The 17,835-nt window shown below is 47.1% G+C and overlaps 1 protein-coding gene across 1 annotated transcript; it reads right to left on the bottom strand.

Moving 5' to 3' along the window:
• Positions 1-634: 634 nt before the first annotated feature.
• On the bottom strand, positions 635-17,544 carry LOC139745898 (uncharacterized). The gene is made up of 5 exons (XM_071656559.1): positions 17,526-17,544; positions 12,358-12,392; positions 6,536-11,492; positions 4,200-4,319; positions 635-2,653 (listed from the first exon to the last, which is right to left on the bottom strand). The coding sequence occupies exons 1-5, from the start codon at positions 17,539-17,541 to the stop codon at positions 2,436-2,438; spliced, it is 5,346 nt and encodes a 1,781-aa protein (XP_071512660.1). The 5' UTR covers positions 17,542-17,544; the 3' UTR covers positions 635-2,435.
• Between the last annotated feature and the right edge of the window lie 291 nt (positions 17,545-17,835).

Below are 17,835 nucleotides of genomic sequence, written 5' to 3'. Positions count from 1 at the left end.
CTCCTCCTCCTCCTCCTTAACATACCAATTTTCCTCAACTGTGTCAACAAATATCGTTCGTATTCCTTAACATCTATTTGAAACTGAAGATCTCATAACTCCTAATGACAGTCACCCTGGTACCTCTGTACCTTGTGATCCCCTGGTACTTCTGTACCTTGTGATCCCCTGGTACTTCTGTACCTTGTGATCCCCTGCTACCTCTGTACCTTGTGATCCCCTGGTACTTCTGTACCTTGTGATCCCCTGGTACCTCTGTACCTTGTGATCCCCTGGTACTTCTGTACCTTGTGATCCCCTGGTACTTCTGTACCTTGTGATCCCCTGGTACCTCTGTACCTTGTGATCCCCTGGTACCTCTGTACCTTGTGATCCCCTGGTACCTCTGTACCTTGTGATCCCCTGGTACTTCTGTACCTTGTGATCCCCTGGTACCTCTGTACCTTGTGATCCCCTGGTACCTCTGTACCTTGTGATCCCCTGGTACCTCTGTACCTTGTGATCCCCTGGTACCTCTGTACCTTGTGATCCCCTGGTACTTCTGTACCTTGTGATCCCCTGGTACCTCTGTACCTTGTGATCCCCTGGTACTTCTGTACCTTGTGATCCCCTGGTACCTCTGTACCTTGTGATCCCCTGGTACCTCTGTACCTTGTGATCCCCTGGTACCTCTGTACCTTGTGATCCCCTAGTACGTCTGTACCTTGTGATCCCCTGGTACCTCTGTACCTTGTGATCCCCTAGTACGTCTGTACCTTGTGATCCCCTAGTACGTCTGTACCTTGTGATCCGCATCCACTTCCAATACTTCTTCAACGTAGCTGTAAGGCCATTCCTACCGCGCTCATGCAAAGCTGAAGTGATCATTACGCACGTGCTTGAGAACATTCTACCATACGAGTAATGTTATTACTTCCTTCTTCATTAGTAAGTAATGCCTGACGCCTTCCACGTGTGTGTGTGTGTGTGTGTGTGTGTGTGTGTGTGTGTGTGTGTGTGTGTGAAATAAAGATACAGAGGGATTTCCATATGGCATTTATGGATGGAGATGGTAAGTGGAAGGTGTTATGAACATATGGTCCGGAAGCAAAAGTAGTGGCAGTTACGAATCTTTATCAACAGAGTAAGGCGTGTGTGAGAGTAGAAAGAGAGAAGGGAGAGATATTCCAGGTTAAGGTGGGTCTGTGGTGAGGGTATGTGATGCCGCCATGGCTGTTTGATCTATTTATAAATCTGGTGTTGAGGAAGGTAAATGAGAGTTTTTTATTTTCAACATTTTTTTTTTTTTTGGGGGGGAGTGTGGGTCAGGTCTTCAGTCTGTTCAGGATGGGGAGCCTGAGAGGTGAGTTTGTTACTCTTAGCTGATGGACGGCGCTGGTGGGCGATGTGAGTGAGAAAATGCAGTGGCCGGTTTCTGAGTTTGGGAGAGAGTGTGAGGGGAGAAAGATGAGATCAAATGTGGCTGAAAACAAAGTAACTGGGTTTAGCAGTGGAATGAGACAGGATAGTTATGCGTGAGTTTGACCGATGAGAACATAGAGGAAGTTTTGATACCTTGGAGTGGATGTGTTAGTGACTGGAAGCATGGTAGATGAAGTGTTTTAGCTCATGAACATTTAAGTCATTATATCAGACCACATATTATTATACAAGTTAAATATTGCTGTGAATGCAAGCTGTCTTTCGCTGTCCCTGAGAAATGCTCAACTTCTTCAGTCGACAAAGAATGATCGTTTCCTGAATCTGATGAATATGGGAACCTTTAAGACCTCTTCCAGTCAGTGGGAAAGTCTTAAGTATCACAAGACCTCTGGAAATGATTTGTGGAGGACTTCTGGTCCTTAAGACCTACAAGATCGACTTGTGAGTACCAGGGAGCACTGAGACTTGTGAGTGCTAGAAATCCCTGAGACTTGCAAATGTCATGAAGCCCTGATACTTGCGAGTGTCAGGGATCCCTGAAACTGCACTTATGGAGCCCTGAGACATGCGTTTAGCTGTTGGTGACATCCTGGACATCCTAATGATCACCAGAAGTAGCAAATAGCCGCGTGCGTGCCCCGAAAACTCCACCAGGCAGTAACGGAGATCCAAAGGCTCCAGAGATATCCAAACCTTGTATGAGGTCTGGTTATTGTAAAGAACTGTAAACGTTTATAAGGATGTGAGATCACTAGTGATGTTATCTGGCGGCTGCTGAAGCTCTGAGGTCCATGGAAACATTTTCAACGACTGTTGGGAGTCTGACAATCCTGAAGATCTTTTACAACAACCAGTGGAAGTCTCGGGGTCCTGGAAGCCATTCTAACAACGCCTGGCAGAGTCTCATGATCCTACAACACTCCCATAGCAACTGGTGAGGGTCTGATCTCTCCTGATGAAGGTCCTGCAGGTCCTTTGGTCATCATTGACCAGCCGGTGAAGTCTGTTCTCTTCTAACGCAGGTCTGAGGGACCAGCAGACGTCAGTGACTGGCTGGAGAAGGTCTGCCTACTTCTCTTGAAGTTCTTGAACTCCCTGGGGACGTCAGTGGCCGGCAGGCCAGGGTCGACCCCATAAAGCCCCTCGTTGACGTGGTAGAAGTTGGAGGAGCGGCTGCACTCCACACGGAACACGTGGTCACACACCAGCAGCTTCTGGTTGAATACCGTCCCTGTCCAGACATCACACGTGGTTAGATGTAAAGCCGCACGGGGTCGTGCAATGAAACTTAAACTTACCCTCACAGAAATGTGACAAAACCTTTCATGAGCTGGAGAGGAACTCGACTTTAAGCTACATGTCACAAAATCATCAGGTATATACAAGTCATCAGGTGACCAGGTCATCAGGTATATACAAGTCATCAGGTCACCAGGTCATCAGGTATATACAAGTCATCAGGTCACCAGGTCATCAGATATATACAAGTCATCAGGTCACCAGGTCATCAGGTATATACAAGTCATCAGGTCACCAGGTTATTAGGTATATACAAGTCATCAGGTCACCAGGTCATTAGGTATATACAAATCATCAGGTCACCAGGTCACCAGGTCATTAGGTATACACAAGTCATCAGGTCACCAGGTCATTAGGTATATACAAGTCATCAGGTCACCAGGTCATTAGGTATATACAAGTCATCAGGTCACCAGGTCATTAGGTATATACAAGTCATCAGGTCACCAGGTCATTAGGTATATACAAGTCATCAGGTCACCAGGTCATCAGGTATATACAAGTCATCAGGTCACCAGGTCATTAGGTATATACAAGTCATCAGGTCACCAGGTCATTAGGTATATACAAGTCATCAGGTCACCAGGTCATTAGGTATATACAAGTCATCAGGTCACCAGGTCATCAGGTATATACAAGTCATCAGGTCACCAGGTCATTAGGTATATACAAGTCATCAGGTCACCAGGTCATTAGGTATATACAAGTCATCAGGTCACCAGGTCATCAGGTATATACAAGTCATCAGGTCACCAGGCCATTAGGTATATACAAGTCATCAGGTCACCAGGTCATTAGGTATATACAAGTCATCAGGTCACCAGGTCATCAGGTATATACAAGTCATCAGGTCACCAGGTCATTAAGTATATACAAGTCATCAGGTCACCAGGTCATCAGGTATATACAAGTCATCAGGTCACCAGGTCATCAGGTATATACAAGTCATCAGGTCACCAGGTCATCAGGTATATACAAGTCATCAGGTCACCAGGTCATTAGGTATATACAAGTCATCAGGTATATATAAGTCATCAGGTCACCAGGTCATCAGGTATATGCAAGTCACTAGGTCACCAGGTCATGAGGTATATACAGGTCATCAGGTCAGAAGATCATCAGGTATATGCAAGTCACTAGGTCACCAGGTCATCAGGTATGTGCAAGTCATTAGGTCATCAGGTCATCAGGTATCCAAATCATCTGGTCACAAGTTCACCACGTTCACCAGGTTAACAGTTGCATACAAGTCGTCAGGTCACCAGGTTGCAGGTCATGAAGAGACAAGGTTAACAGGTATCATTAGGTCACCACTTTCACAGGTAATTGTAAAATCATCGAAACATCACTACCAAGCGTCAGTCTAACTATGGATGGAACTTGTATGTTCAGTATCTGAATGGTTTTACACGCACACACACTTATACACACACACACACACACACACACACACACACACACAGGGGTGAGTGGCTGACCTGCAGGGCAGCGGTAGCTGATTCTTGAGCCGTTGGAGCCGCAAAAGTGGAAGATGCGACACACAGCCTCCCCGTGTGTGTCAGCGTAGTAACCAGGAACCCGACCCGCGCACCGGAACCCTGCCGAGGAAGTGAGAGGTGAGAGCCATGGTGAGAGGGGGAGGGGGGCGGCGGGAGAGAAAGGGAGGGGAAGGGGAATGAGGATGGTGAAGGGGAGGGAAAGTTAGGGAGGGGAGGGGAGATGGGGTTGATGAAGGGGCAAGGAAAGTGGGGGATAGAAGGGAATGGGAGTGGTAAGAGGGCTGGGAAAGTGAGGAAGGGAAGGGGAGCGTGACTGGTGAGGGAGTCGTTAAAGTAAAAGAAAGAAGGAGGGTGCGGGTAGCTAGAAGGTGAGGGATGATGAGGAAGATAGTGAGAGTTAGGAATAAAAGGCAAGATATACCTGCTCTCTCTCTCTCTCTCTCTCTCTCTCTCTCTCTCTCTCTCTCTCTCTCTCTATCTCTATCTCCCGGTACTTTCACTACAATCATTTCCGTTAAAGTGAGATGAATTAAAAAAAGAAATAGTAAAAAATCGGGTGAAAAAATTTATGGTAACTTTCTGAGCGACATAACATTTCTACATTTTGACAAGTTGACGAGCGACATGCTAGTTTGTGGAGAGTTACTGAATAAACACAAACACAGTTTGCTGGGTTCATCCAACTGCACTGCGACCAAATGCCAGGTCACGCCAAGGTCAAATTGTCACGAACTGTGACGTTTGGTCGTCAAGCCTCAGAAAAAGTATCTGAACTCTCGTGTGATAAAGTGTGAGGGTGCAGAGAGGTTCCTGCCACCACCTCACCCGCTATGCCATGGTTCTCCATCTGTCTCTGGTACAGACACGAGGATTCCACGACCAAGTAGGATATATCATGCAGTCTTCTCCATGCATTCGTACCTTGAGCTGCCTTCATGCATGATATTTCCCCAGCACAGTAGTGCCTCATTCTATCCTCTTGCCTCATCTTAACCTCTTCCTTGTTTTCTTCTCCTTTCTCACCCCTGGTATGCACCTTCTCCAGCAACACACACCCTTTCCTTTTTCATCGGAATTATTTTCTGTTCTCTTCAGCCACTTCGTCTTCCTCTCTCTGCACATACTGCCTCCCTTGGGAACCACGTAGTAAGGATCGCTAGGAAGACGCTGGAAGAGTTACATGAACAGCTGAAGAGAGTCCAAAGGAACGTCACAAGGTTGGTATCGGAACTGGATAGAATAATTACGACAAATGAAGGGAAGCTTTTGATCTCCCCAGTTCCTAAGGAAGGAGAGTAAGGGGAGACATGATAACTTTACATAGATTCTTAGAAGGCCATGACGACGTTGACATAGAACAGTTCTTTGAAGCCAAAGAAGAATCTAAAACAAGAGAACGTGTGATTGTGAGCTGCGCAAGAAAAGTGCACAGAAGGACGTGAAGAAACGTTTCCTACAGCAACAGAGTTGTGGATTCGTGGAACAGGCTAAGCAAAGATGAGGTATGTGCGAGATGCTTCGGAAAATTCTAAAGCCATAGGATGAAAATGTAAGGTTATGAGGTGGAGCACCACATATGGAAAACTGTGCTAACACACACACACACACACACAGACACACACACACACACATACACAGACACACACACACACATGCCTTCAGGTAGTAAGAGAGAGGGGAAGTTTCGATTGCTAAGTTGAAGGGCACGCCACATTACCTGCTAGTGGTTCAAGTTATTCAAAAAGCTGGGGAAATAACTGTCCAGAGGAGGAGAGATGACCAGAGCTGCCGCCGTCACCATGCAGGTAGCATGACCAAGACTAACGAGAAAGACGAGAGTATAGTAAAGTAAGGGCAGTAGGGAGAAGGAGTATGACAGGTGTACATATATGGCAGAGAGAGAATTAGATGGGTCATGACAGGTATACATGATAGCGAAGGAGCTAACGATGGCACGACGGGTATATATGGTAGATATGGAGGTAGATATATATGGTAGATGTGGAGGTAGATATATATGGTAGATATGGAGGTAGATATATATGGTAGACATGGAGGTAGATATATATGGTGGTGATGGAGACAAGAGCGTTATATCAAGGCGCTGTGGCAAATAGGTGAAAATAGTGATGCCGTTATAATGGAATTAGAAGTCATGATAATCATCTCACAATGATGAGATTAGTTACGAGGGATGACAGATGAACAAGTAGATACTTAACGAGGTAGGAAGGCAAGGAAAGGAAAGGAAAGGGGAAAAAGATGTGGAAGGTGAGAGGAAAGAGAGGCAAAGAATATAAAGTTTGAGCACTGACCAGTCTCAGGAATGTGCGTGAGTTTGGACTGTGATGAGGGCGTGTGCAGGTCCCTGTTGGTTGTCCGATGGTCGAGGTAATCCTCACCACGTAACATGGCTGCCAGTGACCTCAGTAGCATCCCATCCTTCACGTTCTTGTGTTGTACCCCACTCAAGGTGTCCACGAACTTGCGCGTACCTCTTCTTCTTGAGGACCGATATGACCCCTGAAGACTGGCTACCTGGTGGCCCTGATCTTCGCCTGCTGGTTCTGACTGACGGAACTTCGACTCCGGCAGCTCGACGGGGATATTACCTTTCGTCCATTTTGCTGAAGCCGCGAACCCACCCACACCAATAGTCTGAGATCCAGGAGTTCTCTCAGGAGAATAAAGAGACGAGGAAACCCTTTTAGAATTACTTCCAGGTCCGGATATCGAGGAGGTGCTTACTCTGCTGGAAGACCTAAACCCTGGAGCAACGTCAGTGAAGCGATCCCCGTCATTCTGCTGGAAACTTTCGACAAAGGTAGAGGCAACCTCTGGCCGTCTCTGGAAGGAGAAAGCTGGCTGACCGTGGGAGTTAGTGGGTCTTCCAGATAGGCCTTGGAGATAGTAGTTCCTGTGGCTGTCTGCAGGTTTCCCAGACAATTCTCGAAGAAGACTCCCACGACCGGCTTGTGTACGTCCACGTGATGATGACGAGGAAGGCGACGTCTCTGGTGAACTGACTTCAGACGTTAACTTCATCTTTGACAAAGACAGCCGTGCGTCACCAGGGAGGCCATGCGCGTCATGGAGGAACGTCTCATTTCTGACAACTTCTACATCATCCAAGCCGCGCACTACGTCACTATGCTGAGTGCCACTGCGCTGAATAACCTTGATATGTGGACGCTGGTGTTGGCGTCTCTCAGAACTATTATCCTGGTGTAACGACTCGTCATCATCTGAATATTTTGGACGGGTGGGATTATCTGAAAGATTATGTCTAACTTGGTGTAGATGAGATCCCCAAACGTCAAACCTCTTTTCTTCATTCATTTCATCTCTGTTGTTTCCGTCACTGTGGCCTGCTGCTTCTCTAAGATTTTTTCTGACGTCAAGTTGAGACGTTCGTCCTCCCGAAGATCCTGGGACTTGATGGATCCTCAACCTAGCATTCTGATGTGCCTGGATCTCTGAACCATAATCTGCTCTGGAAACTGACCCTTCACCTGCGTACCTTGAGTTCTGGCTCCTCCCGAGGCTCAATCCTTGGCCTGTGAGACTTCTGACCCGGTCACCTACGAGAGTTGAACCCAGGTATCTGTTGGAACTTATCTCTTCGCCTCTGGTTTCCGCGGAAACTTGTCCAGTTCTTATATTCGACTGTTGACTTCCCCTCTGATAGGGTAATTGACTTGCAATGTTTCTCGACTCTTGCTCAGCGCCCTGGCTCACTCCGAGGTCTGACGAATCAAAATTCTGACGCAGATTCTGCTCGTCTTGGTACGATCCACTTCTTGTGTGACTAAGAGCGAGAGTGCTCCCCACACTAACTGGCCTGGACTCACTAGCGTAACTGAGATCGCTCGTGATAACTGGCCTGGACTCACTAGCGTAACTGAGATCGCTCGTGATAACTGGTCCCTGACCAACAATCTTGATCTCTGAATCAGATGGATGAGCATAATATGATGACTCATTACCGTTGCCAATACCTACAAAACCCAAGCGGTGGATGTCTGCCACATCATTCGCTTCTTTGTTGCCGCTTGATGCAAAGTTTTGGGAAATTCCTGTGTTAATGTTAGTATCAGCTGAGTGGAAATTACTTTGAGGGAAATTAATTCTTTGATTCGATCGTTTAGGTTCCACATCAATAACATCGGCGCCGAAGTTGTTAACATTGGTTCTCTGTACTGACGAGGCAGTGTTTGAAGTAACCCCACGATTGGTGTTGCTGACTAAAGTTCCACTTGGCTTTTGGTTTTCAGACGACCGGTGATGCAAATTTTCCGTAAATTGATTTAGAAATAACTGACGATTATTGCCGAAGAAACCTTCCCTCCTGCCAGCAGAGGATTGTGACTGCTGGTCATAACGGGCGTGATGGGAGGTGGTAGTCTCTGCCGAGGAGTCAAAATCCTCAGTGGAGGAGACTGCAGCTGGTTCCCCGGCGTCCCTGTACCCTACAGAGGCCTCGGGTGTTAGTCTTCCAGGTTCATATGTCGATGACCGCTGCAGGCCTGCGTGATCATGATCTTGAGTGGCCGGTTGCTCTAAGGTGCTGGAGGATCTTTGTCTGTGGTCACCCTCACGTATACTGAACCCAGAGCCATCCTGGTGCCACCGGTCGATCTGACTCTGGTCCTGAGACATCAGACTACTTGCACTCAACCCTCTTTCTTCTCCTTTCGGTGTTTCAAGTTTCTGAATACGTGATTTCTGTTGCTTATGAGTAATTTCAGAAGCAGAACTTCCAACACTTGGATTATCTGGAACGCTTCCTGTGTTGTCATGGTCAAGTGTACGAAAGGACTGGGGACTTTGCCTCGTAAAGGTGCTGCTGCCTTCGCCTAACTGGGGTAAGTTGGGGAAGTTCTTTTCAGTTGTCTTCTCTGGGTCTATAGCGTCCCTCAGTTGCGTAGGTCTGAAGTGAGACTCGAGTACATAATCACTCTCCGGTATGTTTCTCTGGTCGGGGTTGGCTTGGCGGTCGTAGCCCAGCTGTGGTGGGAAGTGCCGCAAGAAGCCTCCAGCGGTGTTCAGTTGTGGTCGTGATGACGGGTGGTGATGACTCTGTGACTCATGCTGTTCTGGTAAATTCTGAGAGTCTCCTTCATAGCGTTCTCGCTGCAGTAAGCTTTGATTGTCTGACTCTCGTTGCTGGTCTTGGGATAAACTCGCAATGTCAGTTTGCTGTTGTGAATGTTGTGATAAACCTTGACTTTGTAATTCTTTTCGACGTTGCAAGAGTTTCTGATTACTGTTCTGTTTACGTCGTTCCGACGGATTACGATTTATCCTTTGTTTTTGTTGTCTAGCGGAGAGATGGTGGAGCCTGTTGAATTGTTGTCTTTGTGTCCTGGATTCTGATGATACGTCAGTGAAATGTTGACCCCATGAATTTCGAGGAAGATCGGGTGTGTCGCCCTCCTCACCAAAGGAAAATTCTAAGTCTGATTCCGTCTCTCTCAGGCTGCTGACTGACGGCCGCTGTGTGGTCAGCTGATCAGTTCTGGAGGAGGCCAGTGTGGATGTCTTTTGTAAGTCGTCAGACGAAAAGTTATGATTCCTTGACGACTGGCGTAAGCCAGAGTGTTCCATCTGGTCCCGCTGACCGACGTTGTCAGAGTCACTGATTATCTCTTGTTCTCCAGTTTGTTCTTCAAGCCTTCTTCCCATCCCCTCCATGTTTACATGAGAGCGATGTTGGTCCAGGTCTGTATCCTGATCCGTGACGCGATGACCTCCATCCCGCTCTGCATCCACAAGAACGTCGTCTTCTTTGAAATCATAAGAAATGGAACCTGAACTTCTAGGTAACTCCTCATCGTGTTCATCATTGACTCCAATTCTTGCATTAGCTGTTTGGTGAGACTCACTTGAATATCGGCGTCTGGAAGAAATCCTGTGTCCTTCTTTTGCCTGTGGACTGGTCCGAGGTGAAGACACGTCCACCCGCGTGTCTGAGTGTTGAAAATTCATTCTTGGGAATACAATACCTACTCTGGCCTCTCTCGCGTTGTTTTTTCGTATATTTGGACGACGCCGACCTAGTCGTGAGTTTCTGCGAAGAAGTTCGTTTCGCAAGTTGGGTCGTCGAAGCCTGAACATTCTCCTCCGAAGTGGAAATCGAAGTCGCCTTTTCCCACCCTGCTGACCCAGCTGAAGGCGAACTCGAGGATTAACATTTTGGCCTAGATTTCGTCCACTCACACTGCGATTATTCCATTCATCTCCCGAGAGTTTCAAATGTTGAAGCTGTGAACTGTCATCCTCATTTTCATTTTGTAAAACAGATAGATCAAAATCTCTCTTAATCTCCAGAAACTTATCCTGGTCCATTGTATCCCCTTCATGATGTCTGAGGGTATGACTCTCACTCTGGGAGTTTATACTGTAACCAGACTCACTAACTTCCTGCTGTAAATCATAACTATCTCGTGAACCGTCTCCTGCAGTAGTGGCGAAGTGATGTGTCTGATCCTCACCACTACTTGCCAGGTCAGACTGGAGGCTTGACGTGTGAGAAGTTTGTGAATTCTCCGAATGAATCAGACTCTGAAATCTTTCGGTCTGTGACTCCCGAGAGTTTACAGCACCTGCATCAAAGTTTAACTGAGTTTCGCCATTTATGTGAAATTCAGTCATGTCACCCAGAGGCTGGGAAGCAGGGGTGTTGGGGACTGACCGGCTGGGGGCTGCGCCATCTCTCAGCTCCTGCGAAGGATGTGGGGAAGAGTCCTGGGACATTAAGTTCTCGTTCCCTTCTTGGACCTGGACACTGTCCATACTTTGAATCTCAGGCGTCATATCCATATCATGCAAGGTTGCGTTATGTCCCTTTGGCAGAGAAACGATTCCACTCATTTCATCTCGTTCTTCCTGACCTTGTGTTAAGGTGAACCTTCTCCGAGCGGCCTTGAGAAATTGTGTCTTGATCCTCTGCTGCAGTAGTGACTGTCGTGCCACATAGGGATCTGGGTGAGCACGAGACCTCCCCTCACGATCCAGCGTAACGGTAGTTCCTTCATGCAACATCTGTTGTGGAAGTTCAGCTGAAGTGGACAGCTGTTCCTGCGTCCGCATGCCCTCCTTAACGTACGGCTCAAGTCTGCCTGTACGATCGCGAACATTTCCTCCGAATCTTCTGCTGGATGCAGGCGTCGAGAGCCCTCTCTTGCCCACACCGAAAGGAAGTAGAGTGTGGTGGGTAGGCGTCGACTGGCTGAGGCTCTGACCTTCCTCAGGTAGCTCATGACCTGACCCCTACGGAGGAGAAAGAGAGACATGTTCTTATTGATATAATCTAGAGGACTGTATGGGTATATGATCGGTTCATTTATATATCCGGATCGTACTGAATACACTGTATTGTTTTGAATGATGGCTGCATACAGTTTGTGGTCACTGTTTTAAATATATTTATACAAGATGAAACGATATCATGAAATGTGCAGTGGTCTGATTATTCCTGAGACTGATATAACAACATTATGTATTATACGTGTGGTTGAGGCCAGTATATATATATATATATATATATATATATATATATATATATATATATATATATATATATATATATATATATATATATGAAGACACATGAACTCACAATTCCTGCGGAATAATTCTTCACCACTTGCTCTCCTTACTAACCTTCATGTCGATATACTTCATGCACCTGTGTTCTTTCCAATACATTTTGGTGTTGTTATTAATATATTCGTGGGGTAGTCTAGGTGGGGGGTGGGGGATTCACTGTACCTGCCACCCTCTGTTGTATGAGGGAGGTACATCGCTCTCTCTACCTTCAATACTCTGTTGTATGAGGGAGGTACCTTGGTACCTTCATCTGTCACCATCATTGCCTACAATCCCTATATCGTCTTCTTCGTCCACTTCATTTTCCCTGTTTCGTTTCCTTTGTTACCAACTTCCTTAAAACCTACTTTGCTCCTGTCTGGTGGTATCCACACACTCGCTAGAACCTCCTCTTCTTATACGTGATGACGTACTTACCTCTCGTTGCAACAACAGTCATCTTGCAGGGTCATCCTGCTAACATGAAGTCTTCTAGTTTACTTAGGATGTTTGTCAAGTCATGCACGAGGGCGGGAGAGCCACTCACCACGGTCACCAGCCCGAGGATCAGCAGGATGTGTCCTGTGGGGAACAAGGGATTTAGTCACGTTAGCCCAGGATGTAAACATAACACTGGCCGTGATAATCACACTCTTGAAACATGTAATGAACGTGTTCGTGGCGGATGGCGTTGTTAGAGGTCAGTGATCACGGCAGAAGTTACCAGCTGAGACTAATGACCTGAGTAGTATGTGTGGTCGTTATAACTATGTTAGTGTCAGTATACAATTGTGTCTCCTGCTGGGGAACGTGAGATGTTCCCGTCCTGCTGGACGTACATGTCATGATGGACTCATCACAGTACACAAGACACATGTTAGTTGGCTTTGTATATTGATTTATTGAACAAGGAGGAACGACTCTTGAACACGACGATACGACCATTGGACAAGATGATGCGACCATTGAACATGATAGCACGGCCCTTGAACATGATGGTACGACCCTTGAACACGAAGGTAAGACCCTTGAACATGATGGTACGACCCTTGAGCACGATGGTACGACCCTTGAGCACGAAGGTACGACCATTGGACATGATGGTACGACCCGTGAATGTAGTGGTCGGATTCATGGGTATTACGGCGTTGTCTTTGACCTTACCTTGAAGAGTCGTACCGTCGTGCCCACTGCCCAAGGGTCGTTCCAGCGTACAGCTAACAATAGCTACCGTCATGCGCCTGGCAGGTCAGTAAGGCATCAGGCATGCATGACGAGGGACAGTCAAAGCGTCGTTAAAGTTTATATTACATGGCAATAAAGAGAGAGATTGGCCGTATAGGAGAGACTTCGCGTTCTGCAGTTTGCACACTTCACTGCAAATAGCCCTCAGCTCGCATTAATTAAGTCATACGAAAACTGATTTATTTGCGACTATTAATAAACTAAGTGGATGTTAATGAATAATTAATGTTCTGTAAATATGATCTTATGATCGCAAGCCAAGGAAGAAGAAAGAGGTGTACCAGCAAGACTGAGCTCTGAAATTAGACAGGTCTGTGGTTCTGTTAATGACTAATTAGGAAAGATGGTTGATAAGGTCACACATCTACCACGTGAGAACACCATTAATTTCTGAGTAAGATGACATCAGACATCTTCCTCGTGAGGTCAAATCGTCGTGTTCTCGGGGTTAGGTCGTACTTAAGAATTAATCTATGTTGGGAATTATCTGAGCCGGGTCGCCAGACACACACATGATGTTCTTGATTCTTATTAGTCAAGTATGGTTTACGTTGGAACTGACTGAAAAACATCAATATTACAAATCCTTTTCCTTCATGATGTTGATGATTGTTTCTGCTTTGATGAAAATAGAAATATCACAGTAAACGTGTCATCCGTATTGACATATGGTGGAAAGGAGCCAAGGCTTGTGGTCTGAACCATCAGAATAAGATTTAAAGTGGGTTGTCGCATTACCACCACAGACACATTACATAGGGAGACAGAGGCGTCAGATGGCGCAGAAACCATTAGGTGTTGAAGAATTATATACCAGTGGCATATAGAGCCAACAGGACCTAAACAATTCTGTGTTTGCGAGGATAAAGAACCATAGTTGTTGTTTGATATTAAGCCTCCCTATAACTCAGGAGGTGCGGGCCCTGTGTTCTAGTGCGGCCCACCGGTGGTGAGGAACCTAAGCACTGGGCCCAGGGAGTTGGGCATGTTATCCCACCTTTCCCCCGACGAGAGCCAGACTCTTTGATAGAACCATAAGCAGTTGAGTAATGATATATCACTGCTGACATAGAGCCGTCAGGAGTTGATTGATGATATATTACTGACGATGGTATAAAACCATCAGTTTAGTTTTTCCATGTATATCTAATGTTCAAATGATGAGTAGATATAAGTTGCAACAAATGGATAACAATTTTGCAAAGGCCTTAACGGTGTAAGTTTTCGACTGTAAAGGCCATGTTGTTAACAGTGAAATATTCGAGTATACAAATTCACGTTCGCATTCCCAATCAGAATTTTAATTAGGCAAATATTTTTACAAGCTTTTTTCAACATACATTAATATATGCGCAGGGGGCCGTCATTTCATTCTAAATTACCGAATACACAACATTTGTCAGACCTGCCACTGGCCTCACCAGGCTGGACGACCTCTGCATCACATCCTGAAACCACTTTTTCCCAGACAATATTCCCATAGCTGTTGGCTGAGGTGTGTAGTGAGCCAGGCGCAGTGAAACATCTGATACATAAATATGATCGTCTCTCGTTCCAATATATATGTTTATCATATATATATATATATATATATATATATATATATATATATATATATATATATATATATATATATATGAGTCACTCTCTGTTCTTTAAGAAACATTGCTATGAGAAACATCAAAACAGATATGTAACGTTATGCTGAGTGACTCAGGGATTTGAGGAAATATGTCTCTTTTCTTGCTTTAATATAGGGTAGTTAAAGGAGAGGAAGAGGAGGTGGAAGTAGGGAAGGGATAGTATGATACGGAAGAGAAGACGGAAGTGTGTGCAGGTGTCAGCTCTGTGTTGCTGTGGGCAAGATTCTTGAAGCATGTTTCTGGAGTCTTGTTTACATACCCCGCCAGACTTGGGGGTGGCGGTTGTATGTAATAGTGCTGTATCTTTGTATTTTGGAGGAGATTCACTAAGTTCAGCCAGACATTGTTCACTGTGTACATTAGGGATGACTGGAGCCTCCATGATTGCTGTGAGACTTGAAGGGAACCAAGAGCGTTCCATGTTTGTACTGTTCTCCAGATCACAGATTTGTCTGTGGTTTCTCTCTCTCTCTCTCTCTCTCTCTCTCTCTCTCTCTCTCTCTCTCTCTCTCTCTCTCTCTCTCTCTCTAGTCGTGCTGGACCACGGAAGAAATCCGAATTTTCGCCTCACTGGAGGCGGGAGGTGGTCTGGTGGTCGAGCGAGCTCAGGTCATCATGAATGAAACAGAAATAGAAATGTGTCATTACCCGGTGCGCGGCCACACACACACGACCCGGCGCGCGGCCACACACACACACGACCCGGCGCGCGGCCACACACACACGACCCGGCGCGCGGCCACACACACACGACCCGGCGCGCGGCCACACACACATGACTCGGCGCGCGGCCACACACACACGACCCGGTGCACGGCCACACACACACACAACCCGGCGTACGGCCACACAAACACGACCCGGCGCGGCGGCCACACACACACGACCCGGCGCGCGGCCATACACACACAACCCCGCGCGCGGTCACACACACACAACCCGGCGCGCGGCCATACACACACAACCCGGCGCACGGCCAAACACACACGACCCGGCGCGCGGCCACACACACACGACTCGGCGCGCGGCCACACACACACAACCCGGCGGCGGCCACACACACACAACCCGGCGTACGGCCACACACACACGACCCGGCGCGCGGCCACACACACACGACCCGGTGCACGGCCACACACACACACAACCCGGCGTACGGCCACACAAACACGACCCGGCGCGGCGGCCACACACACACGACCCGGCGCGCGGCCATACACACACAACCCCGCGCGCGGTCACACACACACAACCCGGCGCGCGGCCATACACACACAACCCGGCGCACGGCCAAACACACACGACCCGGCGCGCGGCCACACACACACGACTCGGCGCGCGGCCACACACACACAACCCGGCGGCGGCCACACACACACAACCCGGCGTACGGCCACACACACACGACCCGGCGCACGGCCACACACACACGACCCGGCGCACGGCCACACAAACACGACCCGGCGCGCGGCCATACACACACAACCCCGCGCGCGGCCATGCACACACAACCCGGCGCGCGGCCATACACACACAACAACCTTCATCATGAAAACATCTGCATCAGACGGAAATGTTTCCCTGGGAAATAAGAAGTAGATGATGATGATGATGATGATGTCAAGCGTGAGGTGTTGTTCTTTCTTCACGAATACCACGCTGTTCGTACACGAATGTCAAGGGTCTACACGACTGTGAGGACTTGAGTCAAGGATCTGCATATTTCTGTTACGGAAATGATAAAAAAAAATACTCTAAACCACCTCATTATGAGCTTCATTCTCACACAGCGGTCGGTGTGACTGCTGGTTTCTCTGGTGGAGATGGTTGCAGGCAAACTCTCTCCTCTAAAGCCAAATTCTTTAGCGCTTCCTGCCTGTCTTAACCTTCCTCAGTCAGATGAATATAATTCACAAAATAATATCTCACTTCTCTATGGAGATTAAAGCCTCACGAGAATCTCTCGTTTCTTTCCACGAAACAATTACTTGTTTCTCTCTCCAGAATGCAACACGGAACTTCCATCACGGCCGAGGTTACACTACTGCCTTTGATGACAGTTATCACTTCGCAAAATTTGTTTATCATTTCTTTTTCCATTACGTACATCACTCCCGATAATATGGTCACACATACACTTACCACAAATCATACATTACATCCGGGTTCTGTACAGATTCGCTATAGACCCTTGAGTGTCCTACACACAATTCCGAGCAAATTATTAATGTGACATGGGAGCGACCCAGGTCAAGCCGAGTGACCTTTCATTTCATTTAATTACGGTAATTTATGATACTGCCATGTACGTAGTCTGTCTACGGACGTATGTTCTTTATATGCTAGATCTCATTGGGTGTAACAGGATCTGTTATTACTTATAACGACATAACGAACATAAATGTGGGTGTTTCCTCCTGCCTGTGCCCCAGGTATTCTGTGTTCCTTGAGATATCTTCAAAAATATCTGCGATATATAGACTCAACCTCAAACAGAGACATTGCCCATTTGTACAGGACAAACACAGAACATTGTCAGGGCGAGAGCAAATTGCTCCGAGTGTTGGCCATCGTCAGGATAGATGCAAGATTTCCTCTAGTTACCTTCAGGGTCACATAACAGAGAAATATGAGACGATCAGACACAACTGTGCACAGTCACGGGTTAACGGATAATGATATCATGTTTCTGATATACTGATGTTTACAATGTACAGAGACATATCCTGACATCTGGGCACATGGTGACGGCAGATGCACTGAGCACAAACACTGCTACGTCACAGACACCTGCAGAGTATAGAGAGACACGTCACTAGAGACACACCTCGCACGTCCTTCATGGTCGGCTCATCCTCGCACAATACAAGGGTCAGGTGGCTGCCCGTCTTATATAGTCTTGGTCTGGGAGTGTCGCAACCCCAGGCATCGCCACCAGTGGAAGTCCCAGAGTGCCCCAGGGTGTCTAGCTGGATCTGGGTGGATCTAGTGTAGCAGCCCCGGCACCTGCACCAGCAGGAATGGCACGTCCCTCGAGGTCTCGCTAGTGATAGAGGGTCGAGTAATGACGAGGACTGTACTGCTACAAGCTCTCTTCCATACCTTCTTTCTGACTTGTATCTGGTTTGTCTATCTAT

Source organism: Panulirus ornatus, chromosome 63 (genome assembly GCF_036320965.1).
Source record: "Panulirus ornatus isolate Po-2019 chromosome 63, ASM3632096v1, whole genome shotgun sequence".
NCBI lineage: Eukaryota > Metazoa > Arthropoda > Malacostraca > Decapoda > Palinuridae > Panulirus > Panulirus ornatus.
The sequence above is the reverse complement of the archived record's forward strand: the minus strand, read 5'-3'. Positions and strand labels throughout refer to the sequence as shown.

Bases quoted from the DNA above. Each gene is read 5' to 3' on its own strand.
- LOC139745898 (XM_071656559.1), bottom strand. The intron at 4,320-6,535 runs GTCAGTGCTCAA...CTTCCTCGGCAG, and splicing joins CACGCACATTCCTGAGACTG to GGTTCCGGTGCGCGGGTCGG. The intron at 2,654-4,199 runs GTCAGCCACTCA...ATGTCTGGACAG, and splicing joins CAGCTACCGCTGCCCTGCAG to GGACGGTATTCAACCAGAAG.